Source organism: Erythrolamprus reginae, chromosome 1 (genome assembly GCF_031021105.1).
Source record: "Erythrolamprus reginae isolate rEryReg1 chromosome 1, rEryReg1.hap1, whole genome shotgun sequence".
NCBI classification, from domain to species: Eukaryota; Metazoa; Chordata; class Lepidosauria; order Squamata; family Dipsadidae; genus Erythrolamprus; species Erythrolamprus reginae.
In genome coordinates, this window is record NC_091950.1 from 310,365,926 (window position 1) to 310,388,791 (window position 22,866).

Below are 22,866 nucleotides of genomic sequence, written 5' to 3' on the forward strand. Positions count from 1 at the left end.
TAATATATATTGTCAGACCGAAGCCATTTTATCAGGGTCTTTGGCCTGCCACACTTTATAGTCTTTTAAAATGCATTACAGTAGTCCCTCACCTATCGCTGGTGTTACGTTCCAGACATGGCCGCGATAGGTGAAATCCGCGATGGGGAATTTATCGACTGATAGTACTTATTTAAGTATTTATATTGTAATTGTTTGGTAAGTTTTCATTGTTTTAAGTGTTTATAAACCCTTCCCACACAGTATTTATTTTAGATACAGTATTTAAATACAGTATTTACAATTTTAGATTTTTATTTTTTTTTTGAAAAACCTGCGGATCGAGTTCGGCGGGCTGTTTAAATCTGCCGATCGACTTCCTCAGAAACCCGCAATGAAGTGAAGCCGCAGTAGGTGAAGCGCGGTATAGCGAGGGACTACTGTATTTACTGTGGGAAGCTGGGAGGGGGAATTGCATGAAAGCTGTATGTATGTAGCCATAACAAATTCTTTTTAGACAGTCAAGGTCATCTTTTCTCTTCGCACTCCTATACTTGCACGGAAGGAGATGGTGAATTCTTTGCCTCAGATTCTGTTCTGATTTTGGATGCTGTTTGGAACCCTAACACATATACTGAAAGAAACTCTCCTGATTTGTTTGCAATATATATATATATGAAATTTCTCTTGAGGCTTGTCATTGGCACGTCGCTTATATCTCTCCTTATCAGTCGAAACAAATGACATGAAAGAAGATACCTATTGACAATATGCTTGTTCTACGAAAAATTGCCTAATGAGAACAAGTAATAATCTCTTTCCCTTGCATTAAATGTGTAAACAAAGTCTAATCTCATTAGTCACACTTCTTTCAAGAATTCTGCAAATATTTTCAGTGCAAGCTCAGGTATCAGTATTGAAAGAAACACAAAAAGGATATTTTTTCTTTAGAAACCTCTTCCCTGAATATATAGTCCAGATTTGTGAGCTCATTTGCTTAGATATACCATATTCCTTTGGGATTAAAATTTATAAATCTGACTATAAGAACTATATAATTACAAACTAAAAATTACAACTGTACCTTTTTTCTGTTTTTGTAAATAAAAGTTAAAATATTTGGATACAATGGAAAGACAGCAAAATTTCCATACACTTATGTGGTACAGTATACAATCTTTAACTATTAACTACATATTTTAATTATTCAGATCAAGGCCATGAATATATAAGCTTTGGTGCTCTACTAGTTCCAGATATGCACAACTAAGATAACTCAGAATACTAATTACAAGAGACCCAAAACTCACTAGGTGACAAGGATGAAAGAGCCGAGCAAAACCGATTATGCCAAATTAATTCAGAAAATCTCTTTATTACTGAAAAAATTTATATTGTATAATAAATGTGCAGAAACATTCCCTTCAGTGGTGAAATCCCAAAACTTTTACTACCAGTTCTGTGGGCGTGGCTTGGTGGGCATAGCAAGGGAAGGATAGTGCAAAATCTCTATTCTGTCCCTACTCCTGGGGTCAGCCAGCGGTGGTATTTGCTGGTTCTCCGAACTACTTAAAATTTCTATCGCCAGTTCTCCGAACTACTCAAATTTCCACTACTGGTTCTCCAGAACCCGTTAGAACCTGCTGGATTTCACCCGATTTCCTCTATACACTGGAAGTTAGCAACCCTCAGCACATGAACAGCTTATGATCTCTAAACCTATTCTAGGTTTAAAAATACACAGAGAGAGGGGGGGAGAGAGAGAGAGAGCGAGAGCTGAAAGTAGCCAAATTGTCCACCTCTCTTTGTAGCTTTCAGAAATGGAAAAAATATTTAAATTCCAAACCCAATATATAAAATTGCTCATGTATATTCCACCACTTTCATGGAAATGTATATGGATTCTTATACTGTTTGATATGAAATGTGCATTATTTACCCTCTAATTATGAGAAGTTGTGTGTCTTAAGCTAACAGATAAAGTAATCTGTTCATAGACAACACGTAATAATTGCACACATCAATCAATTTAGTGAATAAAAATGGTGTCTTCCTGCAGGTCTCCTTGCACACTTCTTTATAACACAAGCATAGGAGTCTAATAGTTCTATATAATCTTTCTAGTATGACTGAATGTCACTGAATGCATTTTCCAATTATTTACATTACCAATGTTCCTGCCATATCATAGATGCTTATGAAAATATGTACCTTATTTCTTGAGCATGAGGAAGTCACTGCTATTTAGAGGAAACAGATTTGCTTTGTTGCAGGAAGGAAGAAATGAACTACAGTATTTACCTTTAGGGACAACTATTTTAAGATTCTCAGAAGAGGGAACAATGCATTTTAAAATACATAGCTTCCCATATTCACTAATATCTATTCCAAAGTGATGTTAATCAGTATTATCTGTCCTTTTCTATGTAAAAGGTTATGATACATTTGCACATTTTCAAACAGTAAAAGAACAGCTTTCGATACCACTCTGCATAAGAGAAAGGACCTAGGAAATATCACTCCACAATCCATCATAGTGTTTTGCAATGAGCTTTCTTAAGAAGTGAGTTTCACTTAGAGAGAGGTGGGAGGTTTCCTTCTAAGATTATACTCTGAATCCTAGCATTGTACAACTTTCCCTTAGTTGCTCTCCTGCCCCACATGCAAGTGTATGGATCCAAAATGAATATTCAGAAAATGAAGGTTTTAAGCAAATCAACCTTTCCTATAGAAATGCTTACAGACAAAGCAATATTCAAACCCATCTGTGGATCCCAAAGCAAGAAATATCACACTGAATCTGCCCAGCTACCATGTATTTTATTTTTATTTTTGACATTGTATATTTTATTTATTTTATTGAAAGTCTCATGTCAAAGTGAGGTGGCCAGTTATGTACATTAATGAATAAATAAAAGGGAAAAGTGACCAGGGTTCATGTATCTCAGAAAAAAAGGAATGGTCCATATAATGCAAAACAGGCTGAAATGTATGATCTCAGGCTCTAATACTGCCTTATGATATAAAGCACTACAGTTGTTCCCGCATAAGTTCAATTATGACTCATCAGGGTTCTGATCCCTGGGAAGGCATTTCTCTTAGGGAGACCAACTCTACAATCTGGAACTCCTCTGCCATTCAACTCTTTATTCCTACAATTGGCAGCGGTGGGACTGCTTGGGGCTCTTACATCATTTATCAGAGAGTGAATTCAAAGATTCCATGGACTGGTTTCATTTTAACCTTTACACCACTTTCATCTGAGCCCTGGATCTTTACTCTTATCCTGAAAGAAAGAAAAAACTTGGGGCAGACACAAAGAATCAGGACCATACTTTAAGTCCCAATTCAGAAGGTTTATTGCTCAAGCCTATACACAAGAATCTACTCAACTAAAGTTCAATATTAAATTGGCATGAGATAAAGGTCAACCAAAATCAATAGGAGTTTGTTTAGACTAAGAGTGGGTTCTAATTTATCTCGCTATAAGTTTGCTTCCTCCTGTGCCATAAAATAATGATGGCACAAGTTAGTCAGAGAATGCTCTTATTATAATTGTAAAGAATTAAGAAACCTTCAGCATGAAAACTTCATAGTTTCTATTTTTGCCATGTACCTATTACTTTTTTATTGTAACCTTCTTTACCTCATCTGATCATTACTAAAAGATGAACAGGCATTATAACTTTTGGAGAAAAAAAAAAGATTAAGAGAAAGTGTTGTATTTTTCCCCCAAGCATCTCATCGATACACTATTAAAACTCTAGTTCCCATAACTTTGCAAAATGGTCCATCATTAAGACAATATTTTTGAACCAAGACATCTCAAATGTGCTACAGCTTATAGAATAGTTCCAAAATCTGGATCCATGCTTCCTAGGAAATTGAAATTTGGCAAATTTTGTAAAACATTTTATGACACAACATTATCATAAAACGTGTAATAAAACATGTCCTAAGCTGATGTTTGATGGTGCTATACTTTTCAAATGAAGGCAGTACCTTAGCAGTTCTGTCATTGTTGGGGGCATTGAAGAAATTGGTAAGGAAATATCTCTGAAACAATTCTTCAATGGGTCATAGGTTTATTTTTTGCCAAGACCAGTGATGCTTCCAAACGGATAGCTCTTAACACTACCAATTGACAGGTAATATGCAGCTTTTATTTTTCTGTCCATTTTTTACAGAAAGAACAAGAAATGGGAAAATTGAAGAGAAAACACAGGTGTTACCCAAAAAAAACAAAAAACAGAGAGGATTAATCATAACATCCTGTGTCTGGGACAAGTCAACTGCAAAACAAGAGACTATCTTGAAGAAATGCATTGTTCCATGTATAAGAATGAAAATTAGTCTCACCAAACTCAGCAAGATACCTAGAGATTTGTGACTGAAAAATCCTTTACCAAATAAAATAAGGATGTATAATCTTTAAGGTGAAAAGGAAGAACATCTATATTATTTCCAGATCAAAATAACTCCCAAGAATGTCCCTTGCCATAAAAGACAAAGTACACAGCATATCCTTCTTTCTTAGACCCACTCTTCCATTACTCCACAGGACATCAAACCACAATACTATCATTTATTTTTGGAGCTCAACTCTGGATATGAGGAAGTCTATAATTTGCAAATCAGATATATTTTTGCTTTCTGGGCTTGTTTTCATTTTCTGTTGCATAAATGTTTTGAATCCGGTTGAATGTAACAATAGCAACGGGAAATACAGAAAAATGCCTCAAAACACTGACCCACGATCCTCTTGACTGAGACAGTAGGTTCTACAAACTTTTTTCAAATTCACATTTATCTCCCATTTATATAGAGTTTGAGCTTCATCAACATTTTATATCAAAGTGACATCTTCCTGTGTTGTAATTCAAGTTTGTAAGAAGAGACATATGCAATTCAAAACTAATAAGTTTAAGTTTAATCAGATTTGTATGCCGCCCCTCTCCGCAGACTCGGGGCGGCTCACAGCAACAGCAATACAAGACAAATCCAATATTAAATTAATTTTAAGAACACCACAAGTTAAAAACCAATCATACACACTAGCATACCATACACAAATTTTATAAGCCTAGGGGGAAGGAACATGTCAATTCCCCCATGCCTGACGACAGAGGTGGTAATAAGTTGTGGGATGGAAGCCAATTATCTATATCTGCAGTGGGAAGATAACTTGGATAACAGCATGCAGCAGTTCAAGAGCACATTTGGGACACTTCCTTCCTATCCTAGAGAATATTCCTCTTTGGCAAGCTTGTGAATTTCGGATGCTCAGGTCTAAATTTCTGCTTAACAATGCAAATGCTGACTTCATCAAGTATATCAGTCATTTCCTTCATACTGCCATCCTGGTTCCAAACCAAAAATTGGACAGAGCAGAAAAAAAAACATACCACAAAGAAATAACTCCTTTCCTGAAAAATTATTGAGGCACTGAAAAGACTCATGCTAATGTCTCAACTTATTTTTAGAAGCAGTCTTAAATATACATCTGCAATTATAATGTAAAAGAAAATATGAAATATTTACTGTATCTTTCAGAATATAAGATGCACTTTAGGTTTTCGGGAGGAAAACTGGGAAAAATATCTGCCTGCCAGGTATACATCTGGTTAGCGTCCTTAGGCTGGAAAAAACCTTGTTCGGAAGGAGTAGCAATGAAAAAAGCTTGCAAGCCGAGAAGATTAATAGTGCCTCAATAGGACTGGGGGGGCGGGGAGCTTTTTTTTTAAGCCACTTTTGGAGTATAAGACGACCCCAAATTTTCAGCTTCTTTTAGGGGCGGGGAGATGGGGGAAAGATACTCCAAAAAACATAGTAAGTATTTTTGGATTTTTTTCAATTATAGGTTAGTATCCTTGAAGTAAATGTCTTCCAGTCATTGAAATGGCTTGAAAAGCCTTTATTTTAGCTTTAAATCAGTACAGACTCTATGCACATTATTTTTAGTACATAAAAGAGAGTGAATTAACTGAGAGTTTATGCCATAAATATGAAGAAAGTATATGGGAGTAGCTTCAAGTAAGAAATGTCTTTAAAAAGATGAAAAAGTATACAATTCTGGCCTTATACATGTTATTTCCTTTTGGATGTCTTCAAATCATGGTTGACTTCTGGTGAATGCATGGACAACTCCCTGCAATTTTCTTGGCAAGGTGTTTTCAGAAGTGGTTTGCCACTGCTTTCTTCCTAGGACTGAGAGAAGGCCAAAGGCATCCAGTTGATTTGTGCCTAAATGGGACTAGAACTTATGGTCTCCTGCTTTCTAGCCTAGTGCCTAGTTGCAATGTTCCAAAATCACATGGCTGCACTTTGCTATGCTTTGGCAGCTTCTAACATTTCTTTGCCAATTGCTGGCAAACAACACCCATCTGGAACAATGAATTTCTTTCATAACCATATGATTTGCTTAGCAGCTCTAGTGATTCACTTCATGACCGTTGTAAAAACTATTGTAAAATTGAGTCAGGTCACGTGGTGACCTTCATAACAACCATAATGTTATATGTAGCATAAATTCTGGAGTCAATTGTAGTCAGACCACCATATCTTGGGCGTCCTCCTCGATCCACAGCTAACATTAAAGAACCATCTTTCAGCTGTGGCGAGGGGGGCGTTTGCCCAGGTTCGCCTGGTGCACCAGTTGCAGCCCTACCTGGACCGGGAGTCACTGCTCACAGTCACTCATGCCCTCATCACCTCGAGGTTCGACTCCTGTAATGCTCTCTCTATGGGGCTACCGTTGAAGAGTGTTCGGAAACTTCAGATCGTGCAGAATGCAGCTGCAAGAGCAATCAAGGGCTTTCCTAGGTATGCCCATGTTACCAACACTCCGCAGTCTACACTGGTTGCCAATCAGTTTCCAGTCACAATTCAAAGTGTTGGCATCGGAGCAGAATATCTCTGGGACCACCTTCTGCCGCATGAATCCCATCGACCGGTTAGGTCCCACAGAGTTGGCCTTCTCCGGGTCCTGTTGACGAAACAATGTCGTCTGGCGGGGCCCAGGGGAAGAGCCTTCTCTGTGGCGGCCCCGACCCTCTGGAATCAACTCCCTCCCCGCACCCTCCTTGCCTTCACAAACTCCTTAAAATCCACCTCTGCTGTCAGGCATGGGGAAATTGATTCCCCTGGGCTGCTTCCATTTTATGTATGGTTTGTCTGAGATGTATGACTGTTTTCTATATTAAAGGGTTTTAAATTGTTTTTAACTATTGGATTTGTACTGTTTTCTTGTTGTGAGCCGCTCAGAGTCTTCAGAGAGGGGCGGCATACAAATCTAATAAATAATAATATGTCAATCCAGATCTGCACCTGTACTTTTCTAACTCTTCTGCAGGCATCAAAGATGACAACTAAATTGGGATTAACAATTTCATATCAAGTCCACCTTTTTGAAGCTTAAATAAATATGGAGCATTGACCTCTCCAGATTCCTAAGATGTCAGTAAGGGCTGTACATAAGCGCCCTAGAGTGCCTTCCGTCCCCTGTCCTATAGTCTCTCCTATATCTCCTATATCTTCTCTAATATATCTCTATAAGCTTCATTGTGTATTATTGCGTATTGGACAAAATAAATAAATAAAATAAACAGTACCAATATTACACAGAGAACAAACTACCTCTCCACGACAGAATTGATTATATCCCAGTCCTGATGACACTGCTGATACTTAAATCACACCAGCCTTGTTCCACCCAAATGTCTTGCAACAACAACAACTGGATTAATTTATCTATCTCTGAAGCAAGTTTAATTGTTCTGAACAAAACCGTATGCAATCAGTATTTTTCATACGCTAACAATTCAGAGAGAGGAAGAAACAAAAAACCTGAGATCATTAGGGGAAAAAATAAGTAGCAGGGGAAAGGGCTGTGTGAAGCACACCAGGAAAGTCTACTGCATGTCTGAAATCTGTGTGGAAGGGATTATTTTTCCACCTGTGGGGAGAAACGGAGCATACAAGCGCACACTCTTAATACTTGCTCACCCACTACATTGCTGAATCCCTTTGGTTAAGGAAAGTATTTTCCAGTGTGTAGAATTACTTTAATATAAAGTAATTTTGTTATCGTACTTTTTACTTATGTTTATACAACGTGCTACTATCCTATGCATGTTTGAAAAATAAATAAAATAAATACATAAAATAAAAATACACCTGGAAACACTCGGCATGTGGACCTGACCTATCGAACAGAGAATGAATGTGACAAGAGACGGCTGTTGCGGACACAGGCCAAACCAAAGCTTCCTCAGCTGCCTCATTTTCGGTGCCAAAAAAACACAAAAACCTTTATTACAGTATAGCGCCGCAGACCATCCAAAAAGGCGGTTTCGCGGGTTCGATTACGAGTTACTTCTGCGTGCAGTGTTGTTTAGTAAGCGACAGAGGCTTAATATTCCCAACGCACATTTGTAGCACACTCGCCTATAAGGACCCAGCAAGCACCAGCCCTCAAGGTTGCCCTTCCAACTTTCTTTCCAGGCATTTAAACTTTGATCATATGATTCGCGGCGCACCGCGGCTTAAGTCCGCCGTACCTGGCTCCGAACAGCCCGCCTACGTCAACAGGTACGCGAGCCCCGGACGCCCGGCTATAGCAGGCTTCCCCTTTTTTTTTCCTCAAGCGAGAATGCGTGGGAGCGCCAGCCCTTTTTTTTTTTTTTACCTTGAGGGGGACGCCTCGGCATTTTCCTCGGCGTCGGCTCCGGGCGCCTCTTGGCCGTCCTGGAGGCAGCGGCGGCGGTGGCTCCCGTTGTTGGGATGGTATCCCGTGAGGACGACTCCCTGGGAACCAGACCAGCGGCTCATGGTGGGAGCGAGAGCATAATGGCTCTGCCGCCGACATGCAAAAAAAAGAGAGAGAGACAAGAGGCGCGAAGTTCCTGCTCTCTCGGGTCCTCCCCCTCGAAGGCCGGCGCTTCGGGCGGGAAAAGGGGAGGAGCGAGATGAGCCGCCTTCTTCCAATCGGCCTCCGCCAGTCACTGGAGGAGCGTTCGCGGGAATTCTCCAGGCACACACACACACACACACACACACACACACACCCAGCCTCCTCACCTCCCCGCTCGCGCTTGCCTCGCTGTAACTGAAGCGTTTCAGCAGGTGAGCGGAGCGGCTGAGGCAAGTTGTACGCGGTGAAACCATCTTTTATTCATATTCCCCTCTGCCGAGGCGCTCAGAAAACAAGCCCAGAAGGCAGATCTTTTCTTTCTTTCTTTCTTCTCTTTTTCTTTTTCTTTTTTCTTTCTCTCCTTTCTTTTCCTTCCTTCCTTCCTCTTCTGCTATGGAAGACTCTGAGTTTTTCTTTATTTCCAGGTTGAATCTCTCCTTGGTCAGTTTCCATCCATTATTCTTTATCTGGCCTTTTGGTGCTTACATGATTTTTCTTTCTTTTTCTTTCTTTCTTTCTCTTTTTCTTTCTTTCTCTTTTTCTTTCTCATTTTTATTTTTTCTTTCTCTCCTTTCCTTTCCTTCTTTCCTTCCTCTTCTGCTATGGAAGACTGTGAGTTTTTCTATATTTCCAGGTTGAATCTCTCCTTGGTCAGTTTCCATCCATTATTCCTTATCTGGCCTTCTGGTGCTTACATGATCTTTCTTTCTTTCTTTTTCTTTCTCATTTTTATTTTTTCTTTCTCTCTCTTCTTTCTTTCTTTCTTTTCCTTCCTTCCTTCCTTCCTCTTCTGCTATGGAAGACTGTGAGTTTTTCTTTATTTCCAGGTTGAACCTCTCCTTGGTCAGTTTCCATCCATTATTATCTGTCCTTTGGTGCTTACATGAAAAAGAAAGAAAAGGAAGGAAGGTCATGTAGGCACCAAAAGGCCAGCTAAGGAATAATGGATGGAAACTGACCAAGGAGAGATTCAACCTGGAAATAAAGAAGAAACTTTCTGGCATTCAGAGCGATCAACCAATGGAACAGCTTGCCTGTGGAGGTTATGAGAGCACCAACGTTGAGACTCACCAAGGTTGAGACTTTCAAGAGGAGATTGGACAGGCCCGTTTGTCTGAAATGTTATAGGGAATCCTGCTTGGGGATGGGGGTTGGACTAGATGGCCTACAAGGTGTCTTCCAACTCTAGTAATCTAATATATAATGTTTCAATCCTTACTTGAAGGCTTTATACAAGACATCCTTCTCAAAACTCAGTAGTAGAAAAGAAATGACTCACAGAGATTGAATGGAAAGCACTCCTGGTGAAAATTTATAGCTTGGTGTTATGCTTGTTTTTCTTCTTTTTCCAGTGAGATATACTGTACTGTAGTTGGTCTTTTCTCTCAGCCCTACAGATTTGTGCTGACTTAACAAGCCAGTATAGTGCAGAGGGAGAAAACCAAGTTGAAAAATGGAGATTTATTCTGTTTTAATATCAAAATTGTTCCATATATTTTCCTGTCATTGTTCATTTTTATTTTATTTTATGAGTCTTCGGAGAGGGGCGGCATACAAATCTAATAAATTATTATTTATTTATTTATTTGTTGGTTGTTTGGTTGGTTGTTTTTTTTGTTTTTTTGTTTATTTATTTAGCAATCTTCACATATATCACCTGTAATTGAGGAGCACTTGTGGTTTATATTAATGGCTTGGTTGTGATATGAGCCCTGGTACACATTTTCAGAAATCCGGGTCATCCTTGCAATCCTCCACAGTGTATGAAATTGTATCTGGAAACAAGTTTGGTTTCAGCCATAGTGAGAGTCCCATTGTTTATTTCAAAATCAAGGTACTCCTAGGTTTGTTTGTTTGTTTGTTTGTTTGTTTGTTTACTTACTCACTTACTTCCTAAGATTTATACAGCTGCCTATTTTATAAGAAACTGGGCAGCTCTGAGCTCAGGGTGTTTAGTTTTTCCCTTTCCCTTTGACACCCCCGCTGTATGTCAAGGATGTTCATCTCACATCAACAGCTGGTTAAGATAATTTCACATTTGATCTTTTAGAAAAAAACATGATTCCTTCCAAGATGGGTTGAACATCTTCAGATAGAAAAAAATATTCCTCAATTGTAAATTGACAGGGTTAAGATTCAACTTCCTTCCACTGCATCTGACATTGAAGTAAATGAATAACTCAGAATTCAGATGTTATAGAAACATGATTGGCTGGCTAACATATATAATATCAATAAAAAAATATTAAAATAAGCATCCTGAACAAAAGAACATAAAATGGCAGTGGTGTAAGCCAGTATCATATTATTGGTTAATCTAATTTCTCAACCTCCAAACCAGGAAAGCAGATAAATCTTAAGGGTTTTCCAAATGGCTAGCAGGTCCAAGACAAAACTGACCTTGAGTGACAAGTCATTTCATTACATTTCATTACTGAGTCTTACAAGATGGGATTTCCTAGGAGCTGGAGTATTACCTTCCTGCCACACCTGATGTTGAGACCATTGGAGAGTGAGGCTTCCACAAATAACCTGGCCATGAAGGGCTTAAATTGACCTGCAGGCATATTTAAAGCCAGAACTGTTCACAAGGTAAAGGTATTTGTATTTGTCACAGCAATCCAGGTACTTTGATCCCATATCTAGGCAGAAGGAAAAGAACTTCAACATATTGAAATAGAGCCTGGTTATTTGTACACAGAAAAAGAGTTCATCTGTGATCTTGCTTCTATGTTAAATTTTCCTAGAAAAATCTGTACAAATCCACACCTTGCTATTGAAGTCCACTGAAAAGCAATTATTCTGTCAAGTGCCAGAGAGATCCAGACAAATGAGTACAGTGGTACCTCGACATAAGAGTTTAATTCGTTCCAGACCCGAGCTCGTAAGTCGATCAACTCGCATTTCGAACAAATACCTTTAGACTTTGTTTTTCGTGCCGAGATAACATCAAGGTTGACTCAGCCTTCCATCCTTCCGAGGTGGGTAAAATGAGGACCCTGATTGTGGGGGCAATATACTGGCTCTGTTAAGAAGTGCTATTGCTAACATGTTGTAAGCCGCCCTGAGTCTAAGCAGAAGGGCGGCATAAAAATTGAATGAATGAATGAATGAATGAATGAATGAATGAATGAACTGGAAGCAAGGAGATTCTTGCGCCACCTAGTGGAAGCTCGGCTCGTATCCCGAATTTGAGCTCGGGTGTCGAACAGAAATTTTGCTCGTGTCGTGGCTCGTAACTTGGAATACTCGCATGTGGAGCAGCTCATATCTAGAGGTACTACTGTATAAAGATGTATTGCAAGCTTAAGCTCTCCACAAGAATCTGAACTACTAACTGTTAAAGCAATTTGGTGGTAAATAAGGAATTCACAATGGGCTGGACTTGTGGCCATGAAGGGATTCATGATTGACGATGTATTTGGCCCCTCCCTCAGACTCAGTCTGGTCATCTACATAGACTATGTGTCTGTTCCCAGACATACTGCTTCCCATTATGCAATGGTGGCTGCACAGCAGTGCTAAAAGAAAAAAAAATGCCGAGGATTGTTGCAATCTTCGTAAAATGGGTGGATTTTTCTTTTTCCTTATTTCTGATACAGGAGAAGCCCTTGTGAAAGTGAGGCCATCCTGCCTCTGTGGCATTTTCTTTCCCATTGGCCCCAATTTTCTGCCACAAATCTCATGTGTGGCAGGCAATTTAGGTTTACATCAATTCAACTTGGAAAAACCTTCAAATGCAGTCAAGCTGAGATACCATGTTTGTAAGAAAAGGGCTTTTTAGGCTTTGCAACCCAACCCATTTGTTGATAACTCCATAAATAGCTTCTTCCTTTCAACACTAAAGTCTAGATTCACAGGACTTGTTAACAGGCCATTAAGTGAATTGAAAATATTTTCTCTAACATTTGCAAAGAATTGTGAACCAAGAACAATAAGCAATTTCTCTGCTGAGGAATAGCAATAGCAGTTACACATATATCTCCCCACAGTGCTTTATAGCAGTGTCTGAGCAGTTTACAACTGTCAACATATTGCCCCCAACAATCTGAGTCTTCATTTTATTGACCTCAGAAAGATGGAAGGCTGAGTCAATCCTGTCAGGTTCAAACTCCAGGCTGTGGGTAGAGTTAGCCTGCAATACCGCATTCCAACCGCTGCGCCACCACAACTTCCACAATAAATAGACCTATCCGTTTGTGCAAGTTCTGAACTTCTGAATGATGCATACAGGTAATTCTCAGCAGTCATAACTGGGCTGGGATTTCCATCGCTAAGCAATGTCATTAGGAAGTACAACATCACATTATTGCATTGCTTAGCGATGGAAATCCCAGCAGTCCCCGTTGCCATTGGTAACTGAATCCCATTAGTCATTAGGTGAGGAGAAACTCCGATCCAAATAATTCCCCTCTTGGTGTCTCCTGCCCCCGAGCTTCAGTAAAGTAAGGAACTGCTTCCTCTTGAACTCCCCTCACCTACCTATTTTCCCCACCCATCTGGGGAAAGGATGGGTGGAAAGGATGCCCTTTTGGTCCCCTTACACAATAGCACTCTTCAACTATGGTACCAGCAATTGATACTGGTGCTGAAATAAAGGTCCAGGACCTTCAGCAGTCTCAGATAGCAACCTCCAACCCCAGGCCCCTACTTCAGCCCCAGTACTGCCATAGCCAAGCACTCTACACATTGTACACAATGTCCCAGCTGTCTCCACCACCCTGTGCTTCGCTGGTCTGATACACCAAGCTGACCTCTGTTGCCTTCCTCTGTGTTGTCTATACAGCATGCCCAGGATAGCCCTATATGAGGCAGCTTCTGGAAACCTCAGGCCTTCTTCCCAAGGTCAAATTTGCCTTTCTCCAAATTCCAGGCAGCTTTATTAAGATGCTTCAGAAAGCGTCATCATCCATTATACACTGATATCCATTATATACAATGGGCTTCCTCCAAGCAATCTGTTGCCAATCTTTTCAGTGGCCCATTCACATCAAATGCGCACTCACCAAACTCCACAGCACCTTCCCTCCCTCCCTTTGATCTTTTCATCAATTTGTCCACCCTGACTATGTTGCAAATCTATTTTTTTTTCTTTTTTTAAAAAAAATGTATTATCATGTCCCTTTGGACACATCATCACACACACATCAATTTGGAAACCCTTGGTTTAAAGCTACTAAATTTGGCCTGCAAAATATGGATGACCACTAGACAGAAACAAGGAGTTTTATATTTCTTTTGCTGCCATCTGTTGTTCGTCTGAATTTTTAGAGCCCAGATTTGTTAGCCTGATATACTAAGAGAAGGTGACTGCCAAATGTGCTAGGGCTTGTTATCAGTTTGTAAAGAAAATATTGAGAACTAGGTACCATGCTACTAATCAGATGTTTTGAATTATTGTAATTAATTAACTTAAATTTATCAGCTGCCTAATTCCAGTAGACTCTGGGCAGGAAACATAGAATCAACTATATACAATACAAAGCTCAAAATCAAACTATTTAAACCTTCAGATAATATAGCGATTAGGATAGGGAAGTCTTCTTAAAAATCAACAGAGCATAGGATAAGAGATTAGAGCCCCAGTTGTTAGTTGGTTCTGATACAATGGATATATTTGGATGCACAGGGATTTCTCCTCGTTGTTTTTTATTTAATTGTAAGACATCCAGAGTCAATATATAATCAGGGCTGTCAAACTCCCGACCTGCAGGCCAGATGTGTCACATGCTGAACACAGCCACTCCTGGTTTAGCAAAGGGCAGGGGAAGTCCCAATACATCAAACTTGTGTCACCACACCACGGTGACAACAGGACTTTGATACCCCTGGTCTAATTCTAATAATATATAAATGAAGCCTTTATTTCACAAAACTTACAGGAGTTGACTGGAGCATATAGGTTCAATAAACTAAAATTGAATAAGCTCAAAGACTACTTTAAGCTTAGCAGCATACAGAAGATATTACCACTTGGACTAGTAGCAAAACAAACCATCCCCTCTGAATGAATTCTGTAGCTGTGGCTAATTTGCAATTATTATCAAATGGCTTCAGTTTAGTGCACAGAGCCTCTGCAGAAGACAAAAGCTGCTGTTACTGCAGGTGTGGAATATTCTAAACCCAGGTATGGTTATCTCAAAGAAAATACTTAATTTTCCACAATTCTCAAACGTCTGGGAAACCTGTGATATAGTTATATGAATGGAGCCACCACTATGGGAGGGAGGGCGGAATGGAGAATTCCACATGCAATCAAAGTACTTAACATAAAAATGTCTGACTCCAAACTAAAGGCATAATATTTACTACCAAAACTAACAACACCTTATTATAAAAAATCTATACATTTTAAAGCTTTTGGTGGTATAAATCGGAAAGGCAGCTATAAGATTTCACATTAAAATTCTAGGGACAGGAATTGAACATAAAGCTAATTAATATATAAAGTCACACAAAGTAGATATAATTTAGTTCTGAAGTCTTCAGAAAGTCTTCCTGACATATTTTCCTTAATTAAATTTATCACATGTAGGCATATTTGCTTTTTGCATCTGAATTTTATATACAGAGTTTTTATTGATATTAAATAATCTTAAAATCAGATGTTTAAAATGATACATGCTAACCATTCATACTTGTGGAGATACTACAAATTATCCAATAATCATTTAAGAATATTGTTTGGCAATGCAGTTTACTGCTTGATTACTAAAACACAACAATAATGTAATGGAATACTTTGATACCTCTAAAGTTGTAGAAGTCTACATATTAACTGTTTTAAACCATTGCCCTTTGTATTTCTCTGGGCTTTTGTGAAATGGTAATAGCTGTGTGAAAGAAAGGATTATGATGAAAAAGCTGGAATAAGTAGCTTTAAAGTGTAGGCAGAATTCCTTCCCTGAAAGTATCTAATATATTATTAGATAATTTAGTGGGGTGCGGGAAACAGTCAATTTTCTATTTATAAAAGATTATTTCAATAGTTCAGTAGTTTATTACATGTTAGGTATTACAAGATTATTCACCAATAAAACAATATACTGCAACATGTCATTATTAAAGGCTGCCAATTATATGAGGCATGGCCTGCTTTGTTTTTCTATTATAATTATTTCTGCTAATGTGGATATTTGTTTCTTGTTGCATAGAGAACTATTTTTGTATACTTATTACTTGTTTCAGTGCTCTGTATTTCATATCACTGGATTATAGGATTATGGTTAACGTAGGAATAAATACTGTAGATCTGAATTCTGTTTATGCTTAAAAGGATTTGGAGATTTATAATTACCCTATAGCATGCATTGCTAATTCAGCTATCTAAAGGTAAAGCCAATTGATTTAAGTGGAGAGAGCCCTTGCTATGCATAGAATTGCAGCCCAAATCCTTTACACTAATATAAATATATTCTATTTAAATAGGACACTGTTTTAACTTGACCCTTTGTCCTTCAATTTGCTTTTTTAAGGGGATAGTGGTGCTCTCTGGTGGTTGCTTTCATAACTATTGCTAGTAAGATTAGTGGAATTAAGAATATGTGCTTGGATATGGTAAATAGAAGCACTGCATTCCTGCTTCTTGACCAGAAGGAGCTGCAAAAATGGGTGGTAAGAGCCAGGTACATGTAAGGACATCACAAGAGCCAAACAGATAAAGATCTTCCAAAGTCCTATTCTTGATCAGAAACTGCACAAAAAAATTAAAATCCTCCACTAGAGAGCTCATTATGATACCATTTTTGAGTTATTTGATCATTAACTACCATGTTGGAATGAGAGAAAGGTGGTTGCAGGCAGGGATGATATTTACATTCTCCAGTCTGTTGTTCTGCAACAATGTTATTTCCAATCTGGCAAAAATTCAGTACACCCAGTTATTAGTCATAATGAAAAAAATAAAGCCAAAGTATGATAGTCTCCTGTAGGGTTTTTTTTTTAGACCTTTTTGTGTATATTTATATAAATATATTGTTCAAAATGAAAAATTCACCAAGATGTATTTGCTTCTTCTGAGTTCTGATAGAACTTTTATCATAACCAAAACTGCTCTGTATTGGTTGATCAATGTCCATCTAAAATATCTGCTGGTAAAAACATAGCAGTAGCTCCAATGTCTGCCACATTTGTCATCTCCCACCCTTCCTCTTGTTGTTTTTTCTTATTCAGCTTGGCTGAAGACAAATCCCTGAAGTCTACAGGGGGTTTTTTTGTACAGTTAATTATTATCACAAATTGAGTCCCACATTTTTAATATAGATTTGTAAAATCCACCATTCTGGAGAATTCTAGAATATTTTGTTTCTTTTTAAAGTTGTGCTAATCATAGCATTCTGGGGGGTGCTCCCTTGCTTTCTGGAAGATTTGTTTGTCTGTTATATTTTTAAATGTACCATCTCCCTCAAAGAAGGACTTGTTAATCTCCATACCTCCTACTTCAGGGGTCTCCAACCTTTGGAAATTTAAAACTTGTGGACTTCAACTCCCAGTATTTGCTGGCTGAGGAATTCTGGGAATTGAAATCCGCAAATCTTGAAGTTGCACAAGGTTGGAGACCCCTGTCCTAGTTCACCTTACTTGAATGCTTGGACATTTGTGGACTGAAAGAAAAACAGAATGTCAAGCACATTTTGTTTATAGAATGATGGGTTTTACACGTGTGCTTTTTAATTGTTTTACAGTAATTAATGATAAGACTTTTGGAGTAAATTAATCAGGCACATATACACAGTGTCATAACAAAAAAGTACAGAACTGGTGCTATTAAAAATGAAATAATTATTTGCAGACAATTTAAGTTTAAGAATTTAGATTACTTAAATTCTTAATTCTCCTTGAAGGATCACAGGCTTTACACAAACAGAAAACTCAGTTCATGTAGTTCACATCATATCTAATTTGACCCTGAGCATCGATTTTGTTTTTTGACAGCTATATTTTCACAAATTGTCGGTTTAGGTTTTAGATATTCATGCTTCTGAAATGTTATGTCCTAGTTGCTGTGATCTCACAACATGTTCATCCATTGTTTACTGAACTGTGGCTTGCTAAATTAATCCAGTTGTCTAACTTCACACAACACACATGAGCTATTAACTACCCCATCTGTCATGTGAAGCCAAGCTATACATAATCTTATTTTTGTTTGAATGCTACTCAGTTCACCCTATTCAAACATGGTTTTTGCAAACTGAAGTTATTTGGAGTGACTCTGGAATTGCACTGAATGATTTTGTCTGCTACAAGAAAGCTAACCTGGTAAGTGTTCTAATTTAGAAAATGTAAGTATCAGTCAATATACCCAATACTAACTAGACTAATTTAGCAAAGGTCTCAAAAGTGCTGTTTTTCCCCTCTCAAAAGGCATTGCTTTGGTTTTTTTCCTTTGAAAATGTTTCATTTCTCATTCAAGAAGCTTCTTCAGTTCATGATCTGAGCTTCTTGGCTGATAAGTTAAACATTTTCAAAGCAAACAACCAAGAAAGTTCAGTTACCTTTTGAGGGGGGGGGAAATCACTTTTGGGACAATCATGACCTGGATGATTGAGAATCTTCATATAAATTTAATAAGTGCCAATTATAAAAATTAGGTATAAAGCTACCTACAACATTTTTATGCTACCACCGGAAGACATACGTTTTTATGTTTTCACAGTATATATTATATATTATGTGATACTTCAAATCAAACTCATTTTACCATTATTTTCCTAAATTGTATAGAACAAGTCGGCCTCTTCCTTTGTGAAGAGACATATTTGGTTTAAGGATATGATTCATATGATTTTGTAGTCACTAAATCTTAAAATTTAATATTGCAAGGCAATTATCTTGGGTCACATCACGCTCTTCTAAAAATTAAAGGAAGCCCTGTTGCACTTTGTGTTATATAAATTTTAGTAAATTTGGTTTCCCCACTGTAAACAGTCTTGAATTTGAATCTGAATATAAATGAAATGAATGTTAATGAAGCTGAAATGTCTTGGAATTGAAAACTTCATTGTTCCCTGACAATGACAGGAGACATTTAATAACCAGGAGATAATGGTTTCCTCCATTCATCAACAATTAAACAGGTGGTTAGAAAGAGGGGGGAAGATTGCTCTGGTTGCTAAGCATTTGTGCTACATTCATTCATGTTTGTTGTATGTATTCAATAGATAAAGAGACACTTTACATAGATCTATCTAATTTGGATTCTTTGTTATTTTACTATCATTCATGTCACAGAATGTAGGCCCTTACTAATGTTTTATACACAAATCTGACCTAGAAGCTTCTTCACATGGAGATATTGGTCCTTTAGAGCAGAAATCTGGGAAGCTATGGGCTCTCAGGATCATTTCGAAAGTGCTTTGCAAGAGACCAACACAGCTCTCTAGTAAAAAATGCTCTGTCACTTCCTTACCAATTTGCTCTCTGGCAGGAGGGACATAAAAGATGTTCAGGAAAAAAAATCAAGGAAAAAATTATCAGGAACAGAAAAATGGCCATTCTCATTTATGGCTGTCTTTAACTACACACAAACACCACACGCATGCAATAATGTAACTACCAAGAGATTAGTCTGTAATGGCCCCCAATAAAATAAGGTTGCTAGTCTAAGCTTTAACCAAAATGCAGAGCCATCTGAAACAAATAGTAATATTCTCTCTCTGCAGAAAAGGTACTCTCTAATTGCCCCTATTTTATAAAGATTGCTTCCAGCTGCCAATATGCCCTTCAATTGCCTCACCTGAATCAGATGGGAAAGGATAATTAGCTTACCAAAGGCATGTCCTTGCAAACTTCTGGAATCTGGACTATCTCCAGGTATTTAAATCTCATGGGAGACAAATTAGCCAGCAAAATCCCAGAGAATGAGCCCTGTGGGTTATGAGTAATTTTCCACTAGCCTAGGGGTGCCTAGTTTTCCCCAAGTAAAGGGCACAATTGACCTTTGAGTGGCATGCCAGGGGATGGATTCTATGAAAAAATGGAAAGTGGCATGACCAACATTCAATTTATATCAAAAAGTACAATTTGGCATCAGAATTTGGAGTTCTCTAGGGGTCACATTTTAAAGTAATTACTAAGGTATAAAATCAAATTCCTAAATGGACATCCAAAGAACTACTATGACATGGACAAGCAAGTTAGGATAGTCCATGTTTTGAATCATAGCTTCCCCAATCTTCTGCCATTATTTCTTAAGAGTCAAAATGTAAGATACTTCATCCAGGAATTTTTGAAATGGAGCCTTTATTTCACAAAATCTTATTCAATAAGTCATCATTTTCCAACTTGATGTTCTCCAGAATTGTTGGCTTTATTTTTTTCAAATCCTCTGTCAATAGAAGATTGGAGCTTCTAGTGAAGACAAGGAAGACAAGGGAAAAGTTCTGAGACTATTCCTAAAGTTGATTAAAGAATAATTCATAACTTTTCAAATTTGGGTGTTACCTCTTTCTCCAAAGATTACAAGAAAACTATTTGATAGATCGTATATATTTAGTATTGTGTCCACTGGTACAGCAAATGTATCTTTAAAACTTGGCTTTAACAGCTTAATGTTGAGTTGATTTGCTTCAGTGAGATTTTCACATCATCACATTTTACAACCTCCTGTTAGCTTCTTCTGTTGCTTGCAAAAGGCGGAAGAAACACAGAGGAAGTTGTTGAGGATACACAAGCAGTGCAACAGAGCTGTTGCTTCATAAAGCATTGGGAGAGAGGTTCAGGGTCAGGGCCTAACAGCTGATCACAACCAAAAAACTGGATCTCAAGATTTTATTACTATTTTTAAAGAAAAAGTTACAGAACCCTGGAAACCTGGGGTAGATAGGTAGGCAGGCAGGCAGATAAGTAAATAGATAAGTAGATGGGCAGATGGGTAGGTAGGTGGGCAGGCAGGCAGGCAGACACAGACACACCTTTATCAGCAAACACATTAAGGTAAGTACCATTTTCAACCTCAGATTCACTTTCTAATTTTCTCTTGTTGCACTTTCTCTTGTTGCTACCCAGTTTGTTCATTAAGAAACAGATGCACAATATTACTTTTCTACACTGTTATTTCTGTTCCAAGAGAAGAGAATATCTGCAGCTCAGGGTTGAAGAGTGGTGGCCTTAGTACTCTCTAAGTTTGTTTGTTTATAGGCATTTTATTAACCAAATGGGCAACCTCATCAGTGTGAGTAAGCTTGTGGCTTGCAGCCTGTTTATATAGAGTAGTTTATATACAATCAAATAGAAAACAATATCCTAATCAATGAATTACCAAAAAGAAAACCACATCCCTACCCCAATTGGCAGGGCAAATTATAGTATATGCCACATTTTAATCTAGAACTAATGCCATTCAGAGTGAAATGGATTCCAATTGTTATATCTTCCATGTATTTTCTAAACATCACAAGAGAACTACCACTGTGAACTACTGCTTCATTGTTCCAGAGTAGATTCAAAAGGGAAGGCCAAGCCTCTGCTATTATTGGCATTGTATTTATTGAAATCTCATGCATGTAATTTAAATGTTTGTGCTCAGCTAGGATCAAAATTTTCCTGGTTCCAAAATGCTGAGCACACTAACATCTAGTTATTACTTGGACTGACAACATCAAGAAATCTCAGAATTCCCAAAAAGTTTGAGGAGCAAAAAAAAAGTCCTTGAAAGAAAACAAAGCAAAGCATTTCCATATTGTGACTGAGAAAATGATAAGCATAAATTCATGAAGTCACCAGGAATGAAGATGAGTTTGGAGGGGAATGTAACCTTAAAAAAAAAAAAAAAGTACTCAAGAACTTGAATTCCCAACAAGAAAAACAAAATAAATGCCTGATCCCTACACTCCTAGTTTTTCTATGTGGAGAAGTTCAGGATTTTGTGCACATGTTGTAAAGCACAGGTGACCAACTCGATTGCATCACGTGATGTATTGAGATGTTTCACCATGGTTTTTGCATTTGTGGAAACAGGGTGGGAGTGACCTGTGCATGAAACATCCAGCCCACGGCCACCACTTTGACACCCCTGCTTAGAGCATACAAACACAAGCAATGCCTTGCTGGATCAGACTTCTGGTCCACCTAATCTTTCAATCTATTCTCACAGTGGCCAACCAATGGACAACGAAGCCCACTGGATTTTCAGCACAGTCACATTGCCATCAAGGGTTAGCCACTGATCTCCATGTCTTCCATTAAGTAAGGTCTAACTTGCTTTACAGCAGTGAACTGGCTTTTTTTTTAACTTCAGATCTTCTCTACTAATCTAGATACAAATGAGTATGGAATATATAGTACTATAGTTGTGTATTACCACATGTCTTTCCTGAATAGGACAATAACTTGCTGTATTAGTATTTTTGGTAACAATAGCAATCAATATCCTGTTGTGTGTGTTTTTTTTAATAAAAAGAATATTTAAATCGCCCTGTCTTTGTTTTGATTTGTTTGTTTATTGTTTCTTGCCTTAGTCATTTGCTTTCTGTTCTGTCCGTTTCTGTCTCCTTTGTTTATTGTTCGCAAGTATCCTTTCACATTCTCTGTGAATTTATTTAATTATATTTTAATATATTTTAATTGTATTCAACACAAATATATATTAAAAATATAAAAATGCTTTTATTTTCATTTATACCCAATTTGTATTTCAGTATTGTTGGAATTTTGGCAAGCACATACTTAGCCTTCTCCTGTTGATTTAACATACATAATGAGCAAAGCTAACTGGTATTACAGAGGTTGCATGTAAATCAAAATATAAACTGCAATGATTTTATGAATAAGGCAATGTATTGGAATTCTTTCCCCAGAAACTAAAGAGTGGCTCATGTCTAATAATTTACTTGATGTTTATTGTTACCAGTTAATTAGATGAATAAATCTGATTTTGAGATTCACAGTATCTGCTATGAAATTATCAAGGACTACATAAGGAGAATGTTCTTGAGACTAAATAGAATTTGCCATTGATATAAATACCCAAATAT

General features: G+C 37.8%; 1 protein-coding gene across 1 annotated transcript in view; it reads right to left on the reverse strand.

The window, feature by feature from the left end:
* ARHGAP18 (Rho GTPase activating protein 18) overlaps window positions 1-8,930 on the reverse strand; it is an 82,451-nt gene extending 73,521 nt beyond the window's left edge. The window contains exon 1 of the mRNA XM_070733492.1: window positions 8,666-8,930. Within this exon, the coding sequence (XP_070589593.1) occupies window positions 8,666-8,808 (143 nt within the window). The 5' untranslated portion in view covers window positions 8,809-8,930. The remainder of the gene's footprint in view (window positions 1-8,665) is intronic.
* Between the last annotated feature and the right edge of the window lie 13,936 nt (window positions 8,931-22,866).